Genomic DNA, 24682 nt, shown 5'->3' with positions numbered 1-24682 from the left:
TCCCCTCTTTTTTATGGCTAAGAAGGTTGTGAACCATCTCAAGTACAAGCAGCACCAATCTTAATTGTACTCTGGAAATAATGATGTACACTACAAAACTAGTCACTGTGGTCAGTAGATTGAAGATTTTACTTCACCTACATTTTGGTAGCATACAGAGACATGCAACCATATATTTAGCACAATAGACTTTTCATGTTTACAGCACAGCTAAAGTTGCATCAATGAAAAGTATAACAGTTGGAGAGTTCACAACTAAGGAGAGTTCATTTACAAAATTCGATAAAAATAATGTAAAGTATTCATTTTTGTAAAAAGAATTTACTTCTTTATTGATACTATCCCCTTCAAAGTAATCTAAGAGATTAACAACAGATTTACGCCAAAATTTCTTCCAATCCTAAAAACATATGCGGAAAGCAAATGATTTGTTACAATCTTAAATTCAAATTTTACTTCATATTCTATCTTATTAAAAAATTGTTAATCTTTTAATGAGTTCTTAATCAGCGGGAACACAAAAATATCACAGGCTGCAACCTCGAGAATGTGGAGGCTGTGGTATCAGTATGATTTCATTTTTTTGATAAATAGTCACAAATGAATAGATAAGTGTTACTGTGCAGCAAAATCCAAGGATTGTTTGCCCATATTTGTGGTTGTTTCCTTCAGATTACCTCATGCAAACAATGTACAAGCTAAGTAATAATCTTTATTGATTACAAGCTACAAGGTTGCATAACTTTGTTGTACAACCTTGTAGTAAGCATTCATTATAAATGACACCATTAAAATTAAAAAAAAAAAAAAAAAACACATTAAGGGTGAACCCCACGCAGTCCCCCCAACCCCTTTCCGGACACACGTGTGTCTGGAGATTAATATTATGTAGAGTAAAGAACTTCTGTTTGCTTCTGAAAAGGCAATCGCCGCCCCAAAACCGCGATCGCGAATAGGTATCACCAATTTATAAGTTCCCTATTCCCTTTCCTTTCAAGAAAGAAGAATGACGGAACAACCCCAGCAGTCACAAGCCCAGCAGTCACCTGCCCAACAACCACCTGCCCAGCAGCCACTGACAGCATGGAAGAAAGAAGAAACCTGCACTTTCCCCCGTTCAGCCCTTTGGGGCCTCGGGAATACTAAGGTTAATGGTATGTAACTTCGGTTACTACCAATTCTCGGAAAGTGCAGGCCAAAGAAGAATGAAGAGGTCATCGGAAGAAGAAGGAAGACCCTCTACTCGTCCCAACATCACGGACAGGAGTCCGGAACAGAGCCCAGCAGAGATGCGTCCTGTAAGGCAGCCATAACAGAAGTGGATGAAGAGCTTCTACACAACCCTTCCTTTAAAACTTACATACAAATTAACATAAATCAGCAATTGCGACTCCTCCAGAAAAGAGGGCGCATTGCTCCCTCCATATAGTTAGTGCCCCGTTGTGGCATATTCCTGCTAGCCTATGAAGCGTTAGCACCAAAAGGACTTCAGTGGAAGGTCTGAAGGGGAATTACGTCGGGAGGACAGGTTTCATAAGCATAGCCTTCCGCGATCGGCCCATAAAATGGGTTTGATAACGCTGGTTTAACAACGGATTGGAATGCAATTAAATCCGTCCTTAAAACACTAAATACTAAAAACAAAACTTGAAAAATTAGACCCGTCACTTAAAATAAACCTTTTAAAAACTCGCCCGATTGAATCATCCAGCAGCAAGGGACACTGTCCAGGTTCTGCTATCCGAAGGGAGAATCTATAAACTCCCGCTAACTTTGCATTCCGCATTAAGGGTGAACCTTAACATTCGATCGAATTCAGTGTGCTTCTTTTTGGTCAGAATTTTGAAGGAAGTCATCATTGGGACTACTGGTATTCCATTTCAATATTGTAACCATACAACCACGTTTTCCCATCTCTTATGACAAATTTGAGTGATTATGAGTCATCAGCAAAATCAGTGAACAATTATTCTGTGATGCTTTTGTTAAAAATGTTCAACATTTGAACTAATTTTGCTGCTAAGAATTTCATATCCAAAATATCACTCAAAATTATTTCACATGAGCCGTAAGAGATTTCCATTGTTCTGTAATAGTGATTCAATGATTATTGATCACAATCACAATATCGTTCAGATTATAAATAATTTCTCTTCAGCTGTTGACATCTAAGTGTCCAAATTTTTGTTGTCTTTATGCCTGTTTTAAAACAGTTTGAATTGCTTACAAACTCTTACAACATAACATCCATGCCAAAAGTCTTTTGTAACTTCTTCACCACTTCAGGGCAAATCTTTTGTTCTATTTTTTTCTAACAAAATAAATGGCGACTTGTAATAAAATATATCCTAATTACTTGGCTGGAAAATTTGAAATGTATGTTTATTATAGACAGTGATGCCATCATGTGGAAAAGACAGCATTCAAAATTTTATGTTATTTTTTTTTATCACTCTTTGAATGCAGAAGAAGAATGATAAAGCGTTATAGAAAATGAAACACCAACTTTTGCTCGGTTTCAATAATATTTGTATTTTACATTTTCTGATTATATTTATGATTTTTTTTTTTTGTCTTCAGTCATTTGACAGGTTTGATGCAGATCTCCAAGATTCCCTATCTGGTGCTAATCGTTTCATTTCAGTATACCCTCTACATCCTACATTCCTAACAATTTGTTTTACATATTCCAAACGTGTCCTGCCTACACAATTTTTTCCTTCTACCTGTCCTTCCAATATTAAAGCGACTATTCCAGGATGCCTTAGTATGTGGCCTATAAGTCTGTCTCTTCTTTTAACTATATTTTTCCAAATGCTTCTTTCTTCATCTATTTGTTGCAATACCTCTTCATTTGTCACTTTATCCACCCATCTGATTTTTAACATTCTCCTATAGCACCGCATTTCAAAAGGTTCTAATCTTTTCTTCTCAGATACTCCGATCGTCCAAGTTTCACTTCCATATAAAGCAACACTCCAAACACATACTTTCAAAAATCTTTTCCTGACATTTAAATTAATTTTTGATGTAAACAAATTATATTTCTTACTGAAGGCTCGTTTAGCTTGTGCTATTCGGCATTTTATATCGCTCCTGCTTCGTCCATCTTTATTAATTCTATTTCCCAAATAACAAAATTCTTCTACCTCCATAATCTTTTCTCCTCCTATTTTCACATTTAGTGATCCATCTTTGTTATTTCTACTACATTTCATTTCTTTTGTTTTCTTCTTGTTTATTTTCATGTGATAGTTCTTGAGTAGGACTTCATCTATACCGTTCATTGTTTCTTCTAAATCCTTTTTATTCTCGGCTAGAATTACTATATCATCAGCAAATCGTAGCATCTTTATCTTTTCACCTTCTACTGTAACTCCGAATCTAAATTGTTCTTTAACATCATTAACTGCTAGATCCATGTAAAGATTAAAAAGTAACGGAGATAGGGAACATCCTTGTCGGACTCCCTTTCTTATTACGGCTTCTTTCTTATGTTCTTCAATTGTTACTGTTGCTGTTTGGTTCGTGTACATGTTAGCAATTGTTCTTCTATCTCTGTATTTGAACCCTAATTTTTTTAAAATGCTGAACATTTTATTCCAGTCTACGTTATCGAATGCCTTTTCTAGGTCTATTAACGCCAAGTATGTTGGTTTGTTTTTCTTTAATCTTCCTTCTACTATTAATCTGAAGCCTAAAATTGCTTCCCTTATCCCTGTACTTTTCCTGAAACCAAATTGATCTTCTCCTAACACTTCTTCCACTCTCCTCTCAATTCTTCTGTATAGAATTCTAGTTAAGATTTTTGATGCATGACTAGTTAAACTAATTGTTCTGTATTCTTCACATTTATCTGCCCCTGCTTTCTTTGGTATCATGACTATAACACTTTTTTTGAAGTCTGACGGAAATTCCCCTTTTTCATAAATATTACACACCAGTTTGTATAATCTATCAATCGCTTCCTCACCTGCACTGCGCAGTAATTCTACAGGTATTCCGTCTATTCCAGGAGCCTTTCTGCCATTTAAATCTTTTAATGCTCTCTTAAATTCAGATCTCAGTATTTTTTCTCCCATTTCATCCTCCTCAACTTCCTCTTCTTCCTCTATAACACCATTTTCTAATTCATTTCCTCCGTATAACTCTTCAATATATTTCACCCATCTATCGACTTTACCTTTCGTATTATATATTGGTGTACCATCTTTGTTTAACACATTATTAGATTATATTTATGATAAGAGTTTAAAAATGTTGGAAAACTTGACAATCTGCTATAATAGAATAAGTTAAAAAAAACCTCACAAAAGAAAAAAAATATTTAAAAAAAAATATACTTACTTTTTCTAAATGAAGTAGAAAGATCTGAATTAGTTGGTATATTTTTACATAGGTCCTTCAATAAATTACAAAAATTAATATTATTGTATGCAGTTTTCCTAATTTCAGTTTCTAATAAATTTAATAACCTCATTGCTTGAGATGGGTGGTGGGTTGTATTATATGTATTTTCAGAATTTTTTATTTTTTTAGCAATTGCATTTAATCTCCTTTTGTCATTTTCATCAATATACCCCTACAAAAAAGAAATACAAAATGAATAATTGTGTTGGCAATCATCTACCCAAATGAGTTTTAACAATTCTGACTTTTTTTTTTATAATACCCATTGTTAAAGATAAAAATTAGAAATTAATTCAATCATAAATGTAAGACTACCTAATTAATTTACGATTAGGAAGGGGAGTGATTCCTCAATAGAGTAAAAGCATTTTTCAATTAATAACTAGTTTAAAATTTTTATAAAAAATCTCCTTTCAAAGAAACCAGTTTTATGTGGCAATTTATCCATGATCTTTGCTATAACAGATCTGATCAGAAAGTAACAAGAATTTTTTAATTATACGTGTTGTACCTTGCCAAGTGAGTTGATTTTTTTTCTCTACATTGGTAGTAGTGTCACTGACATGTGTTGGTTTTCAGCCAGCTCCAATGCTTAATTAGTGTTTGACGAGCAAAAGAGGAAGGTGTATTTTAGTCTGTCAGCTATTTTTTAAATGTCCAAATATTGCATTAGAGAATTCGTCTGAAATTTTATCTTAAAAATGAAAGTGTAGAACTGTTTGTTTTAGATACAATTCTCAGCATATCTAACATTTTTAAATATTTTATCCTCAGTGCCTTTAAATGTGTTAACCACATCAGTCGGTCAAATCCATCATAAAAATCTAACCTGGATATATAGTTTAACTGGTTCACTATACAAAAACAGCTGAGGGTCAACATGTTTCTTCAACCAGAAAAAGCAAATGTATTTCGTTTACTACAAGGGAAAGGTTTAGACCAGTCATTTTACACCATGATTCTAGATGAGTTATTGTGTTTTGGAGCATCCTATGGCAATAGCCAAAATTGTGGATGCGACGTTAATTGAAAAATCATCTATAAATAAGAAACACATAATGGGTTTTCGCACACAGTTTGTTATAGTATTCAAGACTACAGTGAACAAAGTAACGCTTAGGATACTTCCCTGTGATATTCCAATTTCTTGTGTGAAATTTTCGTGTACCATCGTTCCAATCTGAACTTAAAAGGAGCGACTTCTAAGGAAACATTTGATGAATGCAAGGAGATTCCCTTGTGTACCCCAGTCTTGGAATTTTGGATTCCTCTTCTTCAGAACGTGTTGTGTGCCTTTTGTATATTGAAAAATAGAGCAACCAGACATTGGCAAAGTAGAAATACATTATGGATAACAGATTCAAGGGCAACTACATGATCGATAGATGATCTACCTTGGTGGAAACTGTATTGCACAGAGGACAATTAGGGCGTTTTTCTCAAGGTACCACACTAGATGAAGTTTACCATCTGTTACATCAACTTGCACATGGTACTGGTCATAAGGAGATAGGATAATAACTTGAAGGGCATGATTTATCTAATTGATTATATCATAATAAGCATAATCTGATTATATCAGTACAGAAATCACCAATGTTTCTGACGAAGAATCTGGAAAAACCTGGTTAAAAAATATTTTATTGTGTATAGACAAAAATGTTATAATGCAGTATCCAAGAGGTGATATAACATACTGAGACTGATATTATCATTTCCAGGGGAAGTGTCATGGGAATTATTCAAGGCATACCTTAGCTCATCAAAAGAAAAATGAATAATTAATTTTGCGAGCATCTAATAACAAATGAAGTACTCTCTACCTCATAAACTCAGGACAAATTGACAATGTAAGGGAAACTGATATAAATGTATTTCCAAATGTGTTCATTACATAATTTGGTTGGATGATGAGGATGCCATTGATTTCTAGTCCAATCAGAAGAGGATACTATCCTGAGCCACACATAACCCAAATTTTTCTCCCCATATCTGATGATGGAGCTGTCTGAGAATTGTTATCAACATAATTCAGCCAAGATTTTTGTTTAGCATACTGAAACACTTGACAGAATACAGATCTCGCATTCCAAAAGGCGTAGAGCAATTCAGTCGTAGGTCTTCAATTGAAATTACATAAAACCGCTGCAATGATCTCTGAATGCACTCCTGCAGTCTTTGTCCCACGAAGAGATAACCTTAGCTTTCCAGATGAAGGGATAAATTCAATGCACTATTAGATATCAGGTTTGTAAACATGGTGCTACTACTTCTGTCGTATTGGCCAAAGGAATCTTTGTATCTGATCCAATCTGTTTTTGGGACACTCCAAGTAAGACGTGGAAGAAGGGGTGCTGAACACAAGGAAACATTTGATATAAACATTTAAGACCCATCATTCAATAAATTGAAATCTAAGTTCAACTTCAGTCATTCAACTGTAATACCTGAAGAAGAACATAATGATGAATTCCATAAATAGTGATGGGCATTGAAATCGCCAATTATTAGGCAGCGCAAAGGAATCTGTGATAAGAGATTGGAAAGATCATCCTCACTGACATAAAAATTTGAGGGAAGGTACATGTTGCAAATATTCAATTGAAATGGTGTCAATAACTTCACTGCTATTACACGGGTATTTGTTGCGAGTGGAATCTGCAAGGCTAATATGGATTACTTCAAGAAATCAGCCAAATTTTGGAGACGTAAATGCAAAAAAATACTTCAACCTGGGACAGAGGTGAGTTTCCTGCAGATAAAATATCAACAGATTTTCCTCCCTTAGCAAGACCTCAACATCCTGACGGTGAGAATGGAGACTGCAAATATTCCACTGAATAATATTTCGACTCATAGAAAATACTTTTTTGAAATATATTAAACTTTGCATGCAGATTATTTATCAAATACTATATGGTTTTTCTTTTTTGTTTTTATAATTTTTAGAGTGGCTTTGTTTCTTTGGGCACTTCATTCACCACCATATCCTAATAGAGACATTGAGATGGTGTTGGGGACTGGAAGCCTGGAAAGATGGAGATCCTGTACCAGCAGAAAATGTTTAAATAGATCGCTTCATAGGGATCTTCCTGCGTAATCTGTGCCATGGGAGATTTATGTGGTGGTGTACTGACTGAAATGGTTTTAGGTAACCCGCTTTTGGTCTTTCTAGCAGAACTTATCTTATTGACAGTGGTCAATGCTGCAATAGCTAATGTGAGGGACTTTACTTGGTCTGATAAAGCTTCTACCATTTTGATAAGTTTTTTGCATTCTTTCTCTTTTTATACTTTGTTTCAAAGAGACTGGACAAAACTAAAACAGCTTGTACAAGATTCCTCATGCTGAGCGATTTTCTGTGTTCCCGATGTGCTACAGGGAAGGACACTTCTGCTCACTACAGATCTTAAATATAGACTTTTCTTCATCATAAAAGTTCCCGAAACCTTGCTGACTGTGGATCTTTACAATTTACATATTTTTTTACTTGAGTACATGTGCAATTATCATGTCTTATAGAGCAATAAATGAAAGGAAACAATAAATGAAAATTAATTATCATCTATGACATAATTTAATAGCACTAAGTGAAACAGTTAATAACACATTTAATTAAATAATCTAAAATTTGCTATATATAAAATAAGTTTTTAAATTTCACATAATTAGATTTCCTTACCATAACGTTGAAATATTCAGGCCAGCTTTCAATTAAATCATATGGACTTATCCATGGTGATATAAGAAAAATACCACGGAAATCACTGTCACATTTTTGTTTTTCTATCGCCTAAAATAATTTTAAAAAATAATTAACGTAAAGACAAATAACACTTTTAATCTTAAAAATATCAAAAAACCTATATTATTATTTATATTTTACTTTTGGATTATATACCAGTAAATTCCAGACTTTTATTAATCTATAAACAGTATCAGGAAATCTTTTTTGATATATCTCAAAAAAGATTTCCAAATAAGATTTCTCAAATAAGATTTATTATGAATCTTATTCATTACACAGGTCAAAAAAAAATGGAATTGAGATAAAAGTAGGAGAATTAGAATATATTTTTTATGGTGAATCTTAAATGAAATCAGTTTTTCTTCATCACCCTCAGATTTTTAGTTATGACTCTTTAAAATATTGAGAAACTTCATAAATAATAGAAAACAAAAATAATAATAATTACAATTAAAATTGCTACCTTTATTCTGCAGAGATTTACCTTTATCTTAATTTATTTTTTCTTATTTTCCTTTGCATTCAGTGAAGTCTTCTCTTTCTATCACCCAGCAGTAGTCACTCATCATAGATTAATCCCATCTGCCTTGAAAGCATTGTTCCATCTGCAATATATCTTGGTGGAACATTTCTCCTTGTTCATTGCTGATATCACTCAAATTTAAAGAAAAAAAGTCCAAATGAGAATGTGAAAAATAGTTTTCAACGACATTCTGCAGGCTAAATTTTTGGAGTTCACTAAGAGTTCACTTATAAGCTGATCATGGTTTTCAGCATTTTTTTTCCAAGTATACCAGTAACGACATCTGTGAATGACTTCCATGCTGCTAGTTCTTTAGGATTCAGTTTGCTGTCAAATATATTTCTTCTACTTCTTTTAATTTGGTTTCATTTAATTGTCAAAAAACCTGAGCTAAATATTTAAAGCCATCTCCATCTTTATCTTATGCTTTTATAAAATTCTTCATCAGGCCTAGTTTTGTGTAGAGGTGGTAAAATAATGTGATCTGCTTCAACAAAGGGAATATTGACAACATTTTCCTTTCCTGGGGTAAACTGATTTCTTTTTGGCCAGTCTTTAACTGCATAGTGTTTATCAGTAGCCCGACTGTCCCACAGATAAGAAACACATATATTTTATAAAGACAATCTGTAGACCAAGAAGAAGTCCTATCGCTTTCAGGTTACCAATGATTCGCCATGAGTGTTCATCACACTTAATAGCTTTTAAAATTTTTGTCATACGTTCATATGTTTCTTTCATTCTTACAGCATTGCTACTGGTATAGAAGAAAACTTATTCGAGTTGTGTAACAACACTGCCTTTAAGCTTCTTTTTGATGAGTCTATAAATAAACACTGTTCATGAATAACATATTCAATGTCTAATTCAGATATTAGTCCCTTAAGATCATGACAGGAACAAATTAAACTATCTTTTCTAAAGTATTTCAGTAAATTCTCATTTCAATTTCTATATATTTAAATTTTAGTATCCTTGTTTAATAAATTCCATTCTTTAAGATGTGAATCTAGGAGTTCTGCACATTGTTTCGACAAATACAAGTCACAAATTAGGTCACTCAGTTCTGCTTGTGTGATGAGGTGAGGTTCAGTATTTGATTCTGCTGGAATGTAATTAATACTATTGAAGTTGAGGATTCATTGGTTGAACCTTCTGGGGAATCAGAAATTTCTTTCCAAGAAGTTAGAGCAATCGAAATTGATAAATCAGCATCATAAAGTACTGGTCTCATATTTGAACAAATATTTGAGTATGCGATACTGCCTTTATTGTTTGAATTGAAACCAGTAACATCTGTTAAGCAAAAAAAAACATTCATCATGACAGTTAGTAGGCTCTTGCTAAATCACAGGTACGCCGAAAAGCAATTGCTCTTTTTTTCCAATGGGTTAGTTTAAGATAAAGCCCAGGATTTTTCTTGGTCTCCCAAGGGACAGTTAAAATAATGTCTGTAAGCAGTTTTCAGAAAATTTGATACTGGTTTCCGTTGACTTTTCATTGTGAATTCTCCGCAAGCAAAAAATATCTGAAGAATTTTTACAAGCCTGATTTTTATTCATTGTAAAATTCAAAATGTTTTAATTAATGAAACTAAACTGAAATATTACTTATTTAATTGTAAAAATAATTAAGTTTTAATTTATAAATACTTAATTACTTAAAATAATTCATAAAATTGTTTCACCATGAAGTGCAATAAAACACAGTGCAGAACACACATGTGTGTGCATACCCCTATACACACAAGCATGCACACACACACACACACACACACACACACACACACACACACACACACACACACACAGTGTTCAAAAAAGTAGAAAACCTTTACATATCTTTTCAAATGATAAAATATCAACTTTAGCGAATGCTCCTTACCTTGAAACAATCTATTATTTTTTTCAGTTTGTGTCCACCATACTACAATCATCCACAAGTTCTCATAGGAGACCAATCAAAAAATTTAAAATAAAAAGACTAGGGTTATGGCTACTTTGAAAGTAGTTTCGAGAACACCCCAAGTAGTAGTCTCATACAAAAATATATATTTCAGATATTTTCAGAATTAAACAATTTTGTGTTTCACTTTTGAGCAGTTATTCAAAAGGTAATTTGAAACAGACACTACTACACACTATTAGAATTATTAAAATCACAATTAATACGACTGTAGCCCATAACATGCAAGAATTTCTTAATACCACCTGTTAAAAAATAGAAAAATTTTAATTGAGTGCAAGGATAAACAACCAATCAAATTATGGTTTTTTTTTTCAAGTCCTATGAATTAGCTAGCTCTCTAGTAACAAGCAAATTGGAAACATAAGAAAATGGGTATAAGTGAAGGAAGAAAATACAGAGAAATTTACAAAATTTCTCAATGAATCAATAACCAGGTACAGTTTAAGTTTTCAAATAAATAAATAATAAAATACTAACAATTACCTCATCAAGTAAAAGACTAAACTTAACCGCAATTTGTGCACCATATGATTGAGCATATATGAAACTTGGAACAGATTGAAAATGTGGTTTTCTTTTATAAAATTCAAGTACTACTTTAACCAGATCATTGGCAACCTGTGAACTGTTTGTACGATAACATTTTTTACATCCACTATCCACTTCACTAAACCCAGTACCAGGTACTGCATCTATGTATAATACATGATAATCTCGGCACTGTAAACAGAGAAAATAATTCTTATAAATTAAACAGTTCACAAAATTTGAATAAAAAATAATCATTCTTATTTAAAAATAAACTATATGAAAAGACTTTTATACAGAATAACCCATAAATCCTTACTAACCACTAATAAAATTTTATTTTCATGGGTTATTAAAATTTCAACATAAAATATTTAGACACTTGGTGCATGTATTACATATACAGGGATAACTCGTGTATTTTAAAATGGGAAAACTAAACCATAAATAATACATTTTAATCATATTAATCAAAAATATTGGTATAAAAAAACAATTAAAGCCCTTTAAACATATTCATTCATTATTATACCTTCAAACACCATACAAATATGAAATACAAGAGTTATTTATAGATTAAGTCTAGTAAGACAAATAAATGGAAAAAAAATTTAATATAAACAAAAGATACAAACATACTTATATTACTTGTAGACATAATCTCTGCCCAAATTTAAGCACTTGTAATGTGACACCAGCTTGTCTATTCTCTCTTCAAAGAACATCACCACCAAAGTACCAATCATTTGCTGACTCCATCCATGAATAAATTTTCTTTTCAAATATTGATTAGATAGCCATCTCTACAATTACATTAACAGATGAAAATGAGGGCTAAAAAGGAGATGGTAAAAAATCTGCTACTTAAATTTGTGTAGTATCCCGTTAGTGCTACTGGCAGTGTATGCATTGCTGGATCCGGCTTAATAAATTCTTCCAACAAAATTTCTTTAAGTCACAAAACAAGTAACCATCTTTTTTTATTTCAATTATTAAAAATTTATTGGTGTTGTTCACAGGTGTGTGTATGTACATTCACTGTTTGGACAATTTCCAATATTGATAAACTGTATCAATGTCTCATCCCCAGAAACAATACTGTCAAAAAATTGTGTCTGTAACAATTCTGTAATATGTGGACCTTGAATTTTGAGGAAAATTTTCACTAATTTCTTATGAATACAATTTTACAAAAAAATGTTTTACAGTAGAAATTAAAACACAAAAATAACAAACAACAGTTGAAACACAATTCACATTATAGGTAGTGTTATGTATATCTATTCAAATTCAAAATTACTTTTACTTTCTGGGCATCATAGCTCTATATCTATACTGCAATAAGGAAAGTATGGTAATCAGTCAAAAAATGGGGTATAGATTTTTTTTCATTTCTTGATGTTTTATGTTCCAAGAACCCAAAAAGACATCAAAAAAGTTGGGGAGTGGTAATGTTCATATAAATATATGTACATGTCTGGTGTGTTTGAAGCTTAATAACTCTTGACTCGATGAATCAATTTTGATGAAATTTTATACAAAGAATTGTGTATATGGGGTAATTTATTGGTAAAATTTTGAAGTTAATATTTTCAGGAGGTTCAAGGAATGTTGGTGGTCAATTATCTCAAAATTTTGCAAACATAAAGTTCAACATATGCATGTATGGTTATTTACCATCTTTTTTTAAATTTTGCCATAAAATTTTCCCTTTCCCAAAAACTGAAAAGCTACCGTTTTATTTATTGCATATTGTTATACCAATTTTTTTTTAATGCCTTCCTATACGTAGTAGTAATAGTAGTGCAAGGAACCCAAAAAAACAAACATATTTTGGAGGCAATATTGGTGGTTGGGGGAACTAATTAAAGTTTAAAAATATAATTTTTTGAATTTTTCAAAACGTTTTGGGTTTATTTAATCCTGAAACACATGGAAAACTTGACACACAAGCATCCAAAGAAGGGTGCATGAGCATCCCATAACTATTTAATAAAATTAAGTTGCCAAATTATTAAAAAAACATACTTTATTAATAAAATTATTGATTTTTAAACTTACCTATTATTTAAAATACATATAACCTAATAATTGTCATTTGACACTGAAAAAAATTTTTTTAAACATTTAATACAAACGTCTTTTTCATGTACAGTAGAGACTTTATTTTTAGATGTGAAACAGAACAATTTTGTCTTCCTGTCTTTATTCTTGGGCAAATTGAATATCTTCCTCGTTTCCAAAACTTCTACATTTTCTTGATACCGAGCGACTTCATTATACCTGACTTCAATTCTGTTGTTAGAGGTTTATTTAGTCATTCTTTCATATATTTGTAAGCCAGTTACTTACCAAGCTTTTTCAAAAATATTGTTCTTTTAACACAATGACCTCATTCATATAGAACTTTAGCATTCGCACCAGCGGTGTCTAGCATACTATAAAAGTATCTAGATGGCAATCTTTTAGTTTTACGAGAAACAGTGTAGGTATGAACCAGACAGTCATGATAATCAACTCCAGTTTTTGTTTCATTGTAAAAGTGAACTATTTCTGAATTTCCACTTGATTCAAGCATAGTTTTGTCAGAATGAAAGGTTGACAGCAGTATTACAGCTTTTCCTTTTTTTTAAGCTCTATGAAACTATAGTTTTCTGCCGGTCAAAAGCAAATTTTGAAGCCCCAACTTCAGTCTTTCTAGATGGTAAAAACAATTGTGGAATCTACCTTTTATTACCTTGTAAAGTACCGACAATACTTATGTTGTGATTTAGCACTTCTTGTGCTACCATACACTACAAAATGATTGTCTATGATAATATTGCGACCAGAACCACGAATACACATAGTTAATTCTTGAACAGTTTTGGTTGGTGTTAGTTTTTCAGTTGGATGATTTTTACCTACATAAAGCAAAGCATAAATCATGTAGAATGTATTTGAATTACATAAACTGAAAATTCTTAAATCATATTTATCAGGTTTTGATCTCATATAAACCCTAAATTTACAGTTCCCGCAAAACCAAGAAGCATTTCATGTACTGTGCAGTATTCGTGGTTGTGAATAATTTGCTTTACAAATTGACAGAAAGGGTTTCCAAACTGATCTGAATGGAGGAAAATTATTGTTTTCGATTAAAAATTTCCTATCATCAAAACGTAAACAGTTAATCAAAAACCAAAAACGCATTTCAGTCATAATGTAATGAATTATAGGATTACCGAACTCACACGACCATATTTCACTTGTACTAAGACCACCACATTTTAATGACCTAACAATGTATCGTAGACCAATTAATGCATAAATTTTGTTTTCATTAGTCTCTCCAATATACCACTGTACACTAGCGTAATGTTCTTTCCGTTTTTTAATTTCATCATTTGTTACTATGGAACTTATTAGTAAAACATCCCAAACTTCTTTTTCAGTTGTAATATTTTTTGCCTGACTAATATTTCCAGGTCGACAAGCAACTATGTTTCTTTTAGGAGTATGCCTTTGAACTAGCGGTGCTCCATTTATATCCATCCTTTCCTAATATTGTTACACTACGAGATGTTGAAATATTGTCCTAATTACAAGAACATGAAATGTTATCTTCTCTATCAAACTGGACTTCTAAAACATCATCATCATAACTGGCATTACCATCACTGTCGTATTCCTCATCAGATTTACCTTTGATAAAACTTTCAAACTTACTACAACTACTTGGATTCATAATAACAAATGAAAAAAAAAACCACCAATCTTAACAAAAAGAGGGGTGACACAGAACCCTGAAGTATGATTATATTGTAACACATGCAACAAAACTGAAAGCAGAACTAGTGTACTTGAAGGTCAAATGAGGATAGAGGACTAGCTGGATATGCAGCGAAATCAATCGCACACTGTTTACAATACAGGCAAAAGAAGATGTGGTGGGGTGCTAAGTACCTCACTTTGCATTTAAGGGTTAAAGCATTAAAGGTTTAATGTTTAATGGACTTTTAATAATAATATTACAATAAAATTTCATCATAATTCATCCCACCCTTAAGAAAGAAATCTTAGGTAACTTTTTTATTTGTTGAACATTTTTTAGTGAAATGTTTTGTTTAATTTCTTTCATATAACATAGTAAACATAGAAAAATCAAAATATTTTCTAGGAAGGTGATTTTGGAGGTGGGGGAGCAGAATTGAATTTTTAAAGCTTTTTTTGATTTATTTAAACATATAATGGAAATTTTACAATAAAATTTCAACATAAATTATCCTCCCTCAAAAAAAGAAATTTTGACCAACTTTTTTAAGTCAGAAACTTTAGCTTTTTTAATTTTTCCATTTTATTAGAATAAATAACCATTGCCAGGAAAGTATTACAACTTAGATTTTTTCATTACTATAAATACAATAATTTTTTTTGAAAAAAAAGTGTGGGCATTTTCCTTTCCATTATATTCATTACTAAATATAAATTAAATAAACAGACATTGACAATTGTCATGTTTTCTATATATATATATATATATATTGTCAAGGGACAAGGGAAGCAATTTTAGGCCTCAGATTAATAGTGGAAGGAAGATTAAAGAAAAACAAACCAACATACTTGGCATTTATAGATCTAGAAAAGGCATTCGATAACGTAGACTGGAATAAAATGTTCACATTTAAAAAAAATTAGAGTTCAAATACAGAGATAGAAGAACAATTGCTAACATTTACAGGAACCAAACAGCAACAGTAATAATTGAAGAACATAAGAAAGAAGCCGTAATAAGAAAGGGAGTCCGACAAGGATGTTCCCTATCTCCGTTGCTTTTTAATCTTTACATGGAACTAGCAGTTAATGATGTTAAAGAACAATTTAGATTTGGAGTAACAGTACAAGGTGAAAAGATAAAGATGCTACGATTTGCTGATGATATAGTAATTCTAGCCAAGAGTAAAAAGGATTTAGAAGAAACAATGAACGGCATAGATGAAGTCCTACGCAAGAACTATCGCAAGAAAATAAACAAGAACAAAACAAAAGTAATGAAATGTAGTAGAATAACAAAGATGGACCACTGAATGTGATAATAGGAGGAGAAAAGATTATGGAGGTAGAAGAATTTTGTTATTTGGGAAGTAGAATTACTAAAGATGGACGAAGCAGGAGCGATATAAAATGCTGAATAGCACAAGCGAAACGAGCCTTCAGTCAGAAATACAATTTGTTTACATCAAAAATTAATTTAAAGGTCAGATTTTTGAAAGTATGTGTTTGGAGTGTTGCTTTATATGGAAGTGAAACTTGGACGATCGGAGTATCTGAGAAGAAAAGAATAGAAGCTTTTGAAATGTGGTGGTACAGGAGAATGTTAAAAATCAGATGGGTGGATAAAGTGACAAATGAAGAGGTGTTACGGCAAATAGATGAAGAAAGAAGCATTTGGAAAGCTAAAAGAAGAGACAGACTTATGGGCCAATATTAAGGCATCATGGAATAGTCGCTTTAATATCAGGTAGAAGGAAAAAATTATGTAGGTAGGCCACGTTTGGAATATGTATAACAAATTGTTAGGGATGTAGGATGTAGAGGGTATGCCGAAATGAAAAGACTAGCACTAGATAGGGAATCTTGGAGAGTTGCATCAAACCAGTCAAATGACTGAAGAAAAAAAAAATATTGTCAAGTTCTTCATATCTGCAAATTTTTATTTTGAAAACACTATTTAATTTACAATAATAATTCATTTACAAATTATTGATTTCTTTTTAATTTTACTTTCCTGTATTTCCCTTGCTGCTACAGAAGAATAGATATAAAGGTAATGTATAGCAATCAGTCAAAATTTTAGGTTGGGGGTTTTGCCCAAATATTAGCGTTTCAATGCTCTCATATTCCAGAACATAAAAAAACAGTAATAGAAATTTCTAGAAGATGTATGTATGTACTTACATTTGTTGGCCCTAAATTTTTATTAATATCTCGACTCAATATAAGTTCCTCAAAAATGTTATATTCATTGATAGCATTAAATTTTAGGAAAAATTTTAAGAAAGTAGAAGGAATTTTTACAATCTTGAATTTTTCACTTTTTGTATAGTGTCCCAAGAAAATTGAGTTTTAGTTTGATGAATTATTAAATACTATAATGTTTCAAGTCAATCAAATTTAGAAGTGAGAGATATTCAACATCATTTCTCAACAGTTTCTCCTTCTTAACTCAAAAACCTCTTGACCAAAAAACTTGAAATTTGGTTAATATCTATATATATAAAATAGCATGTCATAAGCAATGGCAATTAACACCCAGCAAAAATTAATGAAGATAAATTGTTGAAAATTTGAATTTACATTCTTCTTACGGTGAAGTACATGCTAAGAAAAGTTTTAAGGGTTAAAATGGATTTTTGATTTTTTTTTAAACCTTTTTGGTTTTTTTGAATTTCTGGATATAAATAAAGATATCAACTTGACTTTTGTCAGTGTAATTTTAATATGAATATCTAAAAATGTATTTCTAATGTTTCTGAAATTCAACCTTAAAAACCATTCAACATTGAAGGAGTGAAGAAAGGTAAAAACATTTTGAATAATGAGATTCCAAGTTTCCACAATTTCTGAAAATAAATATTCAGTAGATTTAGGCTGGTAAATACTCTTCAGATAAATATCTAAAAACAATTTTTGAGTTTTTTTTTTAATTTTAATTTTTTAAGAAGTGTATACTTATATTGTTACTAAATGTGTGATGAGACTGACTGTACCTGCCTGCAGTTACTTGACTAAAAAATATAAGAAAAAAAATTGGCCACTACAGGAAACATAAGTAACCATACACAGCGGGAGAAGCTGCGCCGACAACAATGCAAGTATAAACATATATATATATATATATATACAGAATGATTCAAAGAAACGGGAAATTTTGAAAGTTGTGTTGTTAGCCGTGGGTGATTGGTAATACTTGATAAGTGGCGCCAGCCTCTCTAACCTAACCTGCCATTTAGTTGTCATGGATCCTTGGAGTAATGCGCAACGTGCATTTGGTATCAAAGCGTTTTACAAAAACGATGACAGTGTGGAGGGAGCGCGTAGAGAATTTCGCCGTCATTTTAATCTGGTACAGTGACGTCGGCTCGTTACGTAGCTATGATTGAAACCTTTGTTGTGGAACAACAAAAAGATTTCCACAGATTCTTAACACAGCCTGGTTTCAACAAGACGGAGCAACGTCACATACTGCACGAATATCGATGGCAGCTGTACGCCGATTGTTTGGACAACGTGTCATTTCACGAAATGGTGACATTAGATGGCCTTCCAGATCGCCTGATCTCTCAGCTTGTGATTACTTTTTGTGGTTCCAGTAGAAGTTTTCCACAATAGACGTGCTACAACGGAGGAACTGAAGGCAAAGATCCGAGAAGCAATTGCGAAAATTCCAGTTGAGATGTTACGTCAAACAGTGAACAATTTAACGAAGAGACTTCTTGAGTGTTTACGTAGAAGAGGAGGTCACCTGCAAGATGTCATATTTAAAAAATAAACTAAAATGTATGTATCCTAAAATGGCAACATTTGTACAATTACATGAAATAAAATTCATTTTCTAAAAAAAATTTTTCATTAACGTTATTTAATTTTTTTAATTTCCCGTTTCTTTGAATCTCTCTGTATAAAAACTTGCTATGGCCGGATTTTTTGCCCCATCAGATAAGGGTTCAATAAACCCTTATCTTTTTACCTGATAAAAGATAATGGGTTCATTTTTTTAACCCAAATTAAAACAACTTGTTGAAGTTACCACAATAAACTTTTCAGCCCCCAAAAAGAGGGCTTAATACTACTTAATAAATATAAATTTTTTTTAAACTATAATTTTCAAATTGAATATAATTCCATCCGTATCTAGTATTAATGTAGATAAACTGGGATATTTAAAAAAAAAAAAAACGGGTGTCATGGAACCAGAAAAAAGTTTTTTTTTGAAGTTTTTATAATTTCTTATGTTTCATTTGTTTTAAGTTGTGGCTGTTATTAAAAATGTTATATGATAGCTGTCAAGCAAAAGGGTATTGGTATTTGGATCTCAATGTTCTGATTATTTTTTTTAAATTTATTTTTTATTAATTATACACTGAATGCCAATTAAGTTTTATGATAAAACACCATTCAGTCAAGAAAATCATCTAGGATCCAAAATTTTTTACTAAGATTTACTTTGATTTTTTTCTCAATTATACTTTTAATATATTTAATATAATGTTCAATATTTCTTATTACAGTATTTTCAGCCTTATTACAGGATTACAGAAGAGCTAACATTAAGCCAAATTCAAATTGATTATCTAACGTTACAACTGATTTTATCCAATATTACATCTAAATATTTGAACATTTCACATTTTTTTAAATGTTTGTTTTTTTTTGATAAATAAATTCACCACAGAAGATTTTGAGGCTTGTAAGTAAAATTGAATTTTGTAGCGTATGATAAACATCATGCCCAACTGGGATTCAAACCAAAGACTCCCAGATAAGAAGCCAAGTTGGTAACATTCTGCCATAAGATATCAGTAAAACTAGTCACAATTTATTGGTATTATCGTTACATTTATTATCATGAAATTTACTAAGTTATCAAAAGTTTTATAATTCCTTAGACTAAAGGAAAATATATTTTGCTTATTAATATTTACAAACATGTTCTCCAATTGTAATTATATTTTTCCATTATTTTCTGGTACCTAAAGACTATTTTGGAAGGTGTTTACCAAACCATAAGGGCAAATTCAGGACACCAAAATATTCTTATGGATAAATGCCCTATCTTTCTTCAGTTTCCTTCTATCTGTAATTTTAAGTTTTTTATTGATAAAAATCAATATCTTAAGAATACATAATTGTACAAGTAGATAAATTAAATAATTACAGAAAGATAACTTATACATATTAAAAATATTTTAATAAAATTTGGTGAGCATATACCTGACAAAATCTAAAAAATATAAGTTTCAAAATTCTACCTTTGAAAATCTTAATGTGGCAGCCATTTATACAATTTAATCATTAATAGCTCTATAAAAATTAGTTTTATCGAGTTATGTTTTATTAAATAATATGTTACGCCTTCAAGAACGATACTTCAACTGTTCAAATCAGTTAATAAACAGCCAAGATATAGTTGAAAATAATTTAAGTATATCAGAAAAATTATGTAGTACAGTAAGTTTGAGCCTGTTTCACTTCCTTCACTAACTGAACTAAAAGTAACTTCCATTATCAGTAATTATAATTAATATTTCAAAGAAAACAAAACTTTGGACTGATTTTTATTAGAATAATAGCTTTATGTTAATGAAATGTTGATCATTTCTGTATACTTTAAAAGCAAACAAAGAAGATTAAATTAAATAAGTGGTGAACATCAATGATACAGGCATCAATTTTTTTATTTTTCATTTTGTTACACTTAATTTCAGTGTAAATCTTAGTAAGTGTAAAAATTCCATTAAAATACTACATATTATTATACTGAAAAATTCAAACAAGATATTTCGCATCATAATCAAATAATACAATAAATATGATTTATAAGAAACTTTAAAACAAAGTTTATAACAAAACTGAATCTAAATAATTACCATAGAAGAATTATCTCTGGGTAATCCATATTCATTAAAAGGTCCAGATTCTAGAACAGCAATTGAAGATGCAGACTGTCCTGGAGATCCGGGAATAATAATTAGAGGAACAGAACTTAACTGGTATGGATCTTCACCTGCCTTAAAAGATTCAAAAAACCAATAAAAGATACTAGCACCATTTACTTTTACATATCTGAATTCTTGTTTGTAACCATGAAAACCCTTTTTACATTTAGCAGATACTGAAATAAAAAACATTAAACTGATTAACAAACATTATAAAATAGAATGTGTTAAACAGATTCAATATATCTTATTAAATTAATAAACTTTTTGTATGTTATAACCTATTTGAGATCTACAAAAAAATCTGTGTTTACAAAAAAATATTCCCATATTTTTTCTTCAAACTCAAGTAGATAAATAAAAAATCTGATGTGGACACCACATGACTTTCTTGTACGCCTATTAAATTACATAAATACATTTAAAAAAAATGAAAAGTACATAAAATTTTATTTCACTAATAAAATCATTCCTAGAAGGGGTCACAGCCCAGGCTTTCACAGATGACTATCTCCTGTTTGTTCATGATAACTCACAATGGCAGCTAAAAGATCGAGTGCAGGTGGCTTTGTCAACCGCAAAGGACTGGATGGAATTGCAAAATTTAAAGATTTCTGTGCCCAAGACGAAGTACATGCTTCTCAAGGCTGCAGACAAATTATCGTCGGAACCCCCACATTAAATATAAAGGCTGTGTAATCAGCCAAGTTAGAGTTCATAAGTACCTTGATGAGGATTTGCTGTTTAACAATCACATTAAGCAAGTAGTGGTGGACTGTAGTAGCAAAGGACTGTTACAACAGTCCTTTTTTATTTTTTTCTATTTTTTTTATTGTTATTATTAAATGATTATTTATTGTAAAAAAATGTTTACAATCAGAGGTTAATAATTATTAATAAACAAATATATTTAAATTAAAAAAAGAAAACGAGATGAAATATGATTCAAACCGATGTGCGAGATCCCAGAACTGGGATCTTGCCTTTGTAAGATCCAAATATTTCATTAGTCTATAACTCTAGAACCAATGAAAATAAGTACCACTTATGATATATCGTTGAAAATCTCTCAATATAAGGTCTTATTACTGCAGTTAAGAAAACATCATTTAACAAAGTTATTTTACGCTAAACATAAAATTGTTTGTTTCTCGATCCCAATTTTTTTTACACTTAATTTTTCAAAAACCTATTAAAAATACAGTTCTGGGACGTTTATTTTTTCCAGTTTTTTAGGTAATATTTTATATAAAACCATTAAATTTACCATTAATTTGTATCCAAAGAATAATAATCTGGTTTAAATTTAACAAAGCCAGAGAAATCAGGTTGACATCATTTAGCAACCAATATTCGTTAACGAAGCGTTTCCAAAGTTATGTTATATGAAATGCTTTATTTTCACCAGTTGAACAGGTCTGAAAGTTTGTTATATTTTTCATGAATTATATGTATATTGTATATACAGAGTGTCCCACAAAGTAACAGATAAACTTTCAGGACATGTTCTACTGGTGAACTTAATGAAGACAGTTCATTTACATTGGATAACTTAAAAACTACTCGAGTTACAGTTCTGGGATCAATTTTATATTATTTCCCAGCTTAAATTACATAAGAAACCACCAACCTTACTCCTTAATTTGGGTCTTAAAAAACTACAGTAGAGCTTCTTTTTATTAGAAGAGCTGAAATCCAAGCAAAATTTTTAGTTAGACGTAACTTGAAAACAAAGCGTTTCCAGACCTATATTTGTTTACCCACCGGGTTGGTCTAGTGGTGCACACGTCTTCCCAAATCAGCTGATTTGAAAGTCGAGAGTTCCAGTGTTCAAGTCTAAGTAAAGTCAGTTATTTTTACATGGATTTAAATACTTGTTCGTGAATACCGATGTTCTTTGGTGGTTGGTTTCAATTAACCACACATCTCAGGAATGGTCGAACTGAGACTGTACAAGACTACACTTCATTTACCAATCTTACCTTATGTAACCAGTCTCATTACTTTTCTCACACACCTTGTAAGACCCAAATATTTCATTAATTAAAATTCTATTTTGCTATAACTCTGGAACCAATGAAAATAAGTACCACTTATGATATATCGTTGAAAATCTCTCAATGAGGGCTTATTATGCAGTTAAGAAGTAGTCTAAAATCCAATTTTTTTGGACATTTTAGGCTAAGTCAATTGCAATCAAAAGGTGAGGTGCTCAACTAGATGTTACAACAGTCCTAAATCCAAAATTTCAACATTCAATGGCTAATTGTTTTTGAGTTATGTGAGATTCATACATATGTACATACTGATATCACACCTGAAACTAGTCAAAATGGATTCAGGGATGGTCAAAATGGATATTTCCGTTGAAATCTGAAAACTGAAATTTTTCATGATTCAATACGTCCTTTACTTTTTACAAGGAAGTAATAAGTTATATTCATTCATAATCTTATGAAGGTTGTAGTATATAGGAAAGGTAGCATAGATTTCTTAACAATTTACATTGTATAAGGATAGAGTAATAAGGAGAGCAGGTTATAATTTCATAAAATAAATTACAATTTTTAATTTTCTTCCAGTGATAAATCATAAACAAATCCATTCAATTTTATAATTAGATAGATATCAGTAGATAGTACAACAGGTTAAAAAATTTTAATAACTTTTACCAATGGCTACCGCCATACAATCGAATACCACCCACTGATCAGAGATTATTATTGAATACAGAGCTCCACTGTAATCGGCTGTAACATATCTCCAGAACGATTGTCTACTGCAGATGTTTCTTTACACTATTAGTTACAAATTTAATTCACGCTCTGGTGCTTATTTTGGTAGAGTTTATAATTACGCATCAATAAAATTTCAATAAAAATATGTAATAAAAATGATATAATATTTAAATAAAACTTACCAGAAACTGAAAGATAAAAAAGTGTAATAAAAAAGATAAATCGGTTCATTAGTAATCTTTTTCTTGTACAACGTAATCAAATTACTTTTATAAAAATTTATGTAGTTAAAATCTTTTTTTACACGTTTATTTTGCCACAGGTTTCTTATGTTTTATTATTAAATAGAAATGTTAAAATAAACTGCAATTTATATATCATTCGTAAGGTATAGTTATATACATAAAAAAAAACACGTGTTATTAAAATTTAGAATTGATTTATATATTGCAATTGGCATTACCATGTTTAATTATAAAAAGAAAGAAGATTTGCCATAAAAAAACCTATTTAAAAGTAATAACAAAAGCATTATAAATTTTTATTTTTTTTTTAGAGCATTTAATGAAAATTTTTATTTTTTATGTTAACCATTTAATAACTACCAATAAAATCCTGAATTTAATTATCTTAAAATAAACATTATTTTTCATGAAAATAAACTTGTTTTTTTTTCTTTAATTTATAGGTTCTTCAAATTTCAGTTTATAATTTTTAAAATAAGAAATAACGATGAAATTTCAAAAAATTTGTATAGATTTTAAAAATAAACTCCAGTGAAATAATGTTAAAAACCCCACTGGGTAGGTCCATTGGTTAAATTTGTCATCGCATAATCAGCTGATATGTTCTAAGGTTCAAGTCCTTGAAAATACAGTTGTTTTTAATACTGGATTGAATACTAGATTGTGCATACTGATGTTCTTTGGTGGTTGGGTCTCAATTAACCACACGCCTCAAGAATGGTTGGCCTGAGTCTGTTCAAGGCTACACATTTACTGGTGCATTCACAATTACACGCTAGACTGTGAACAGATGTCTTGGCATTTCTGTAGAGTAATGTTGACAT

At 31.0% G+C, this 24682-nt stretch overlaps 2 protein-coding genes across 2 annotated transcripts in view; both read right to left on the bottom strand.

Moving 5' to 3' along the window:
• Nucleotides 1–4573, bottom strand: part of LOC142334090 (uncharacterized) — a 14240-nt gene extending 9667 nt beyond the window's left edge. The window contains exon 1 of the mRNA XM_075381774.1: nt 4348–4573. Coding sequence (XP_075237889.1) covers nt 4348–4480 — 133 coding nt within the window. The 5' untranslated portion in view covers nt 4481–4573. The remainder of the gene's footprint in view (nt 1–4347) is intronic.
• On the bottom strand, nt 4549–24682 carry LOC142334046 (uncharacterized). Its single transcript, XM_075381713.1, has 6 exons — nt 24613–24682; nt 20807–21051; nt 11133–11369; nt 8093–8203; nt 5805–5950; nt 4549–4582 (listed from the first exon to the last, which is right to left on the bottom strand). Exons 1-6 carry the CDS (start codon nt 24680–24682, stop codon nt 4549–4551), a joined length of 843 nt encoding a protein of 280 aa, XP_075237828.1.

Source organism: Lycorma delicatula, chromosome 13 (genome assembly GCF_047948215.1).
Source record: "Lycorma delicatula isolate Av1 chromosome 13, ASM4794821v1, whole genome shotgun sequence".
Taxonomy (NCBI): Eukaryota; Metazoa; Arthropoda; class Insecta; order Hemiptera; family Fulgoridae; genus Lycorma; species Lycorma delicatula.
Note: the sequence above shows the minus strand (reverse complement) of the source record. Positions and strands in the feature narration are given on the sequence as shown.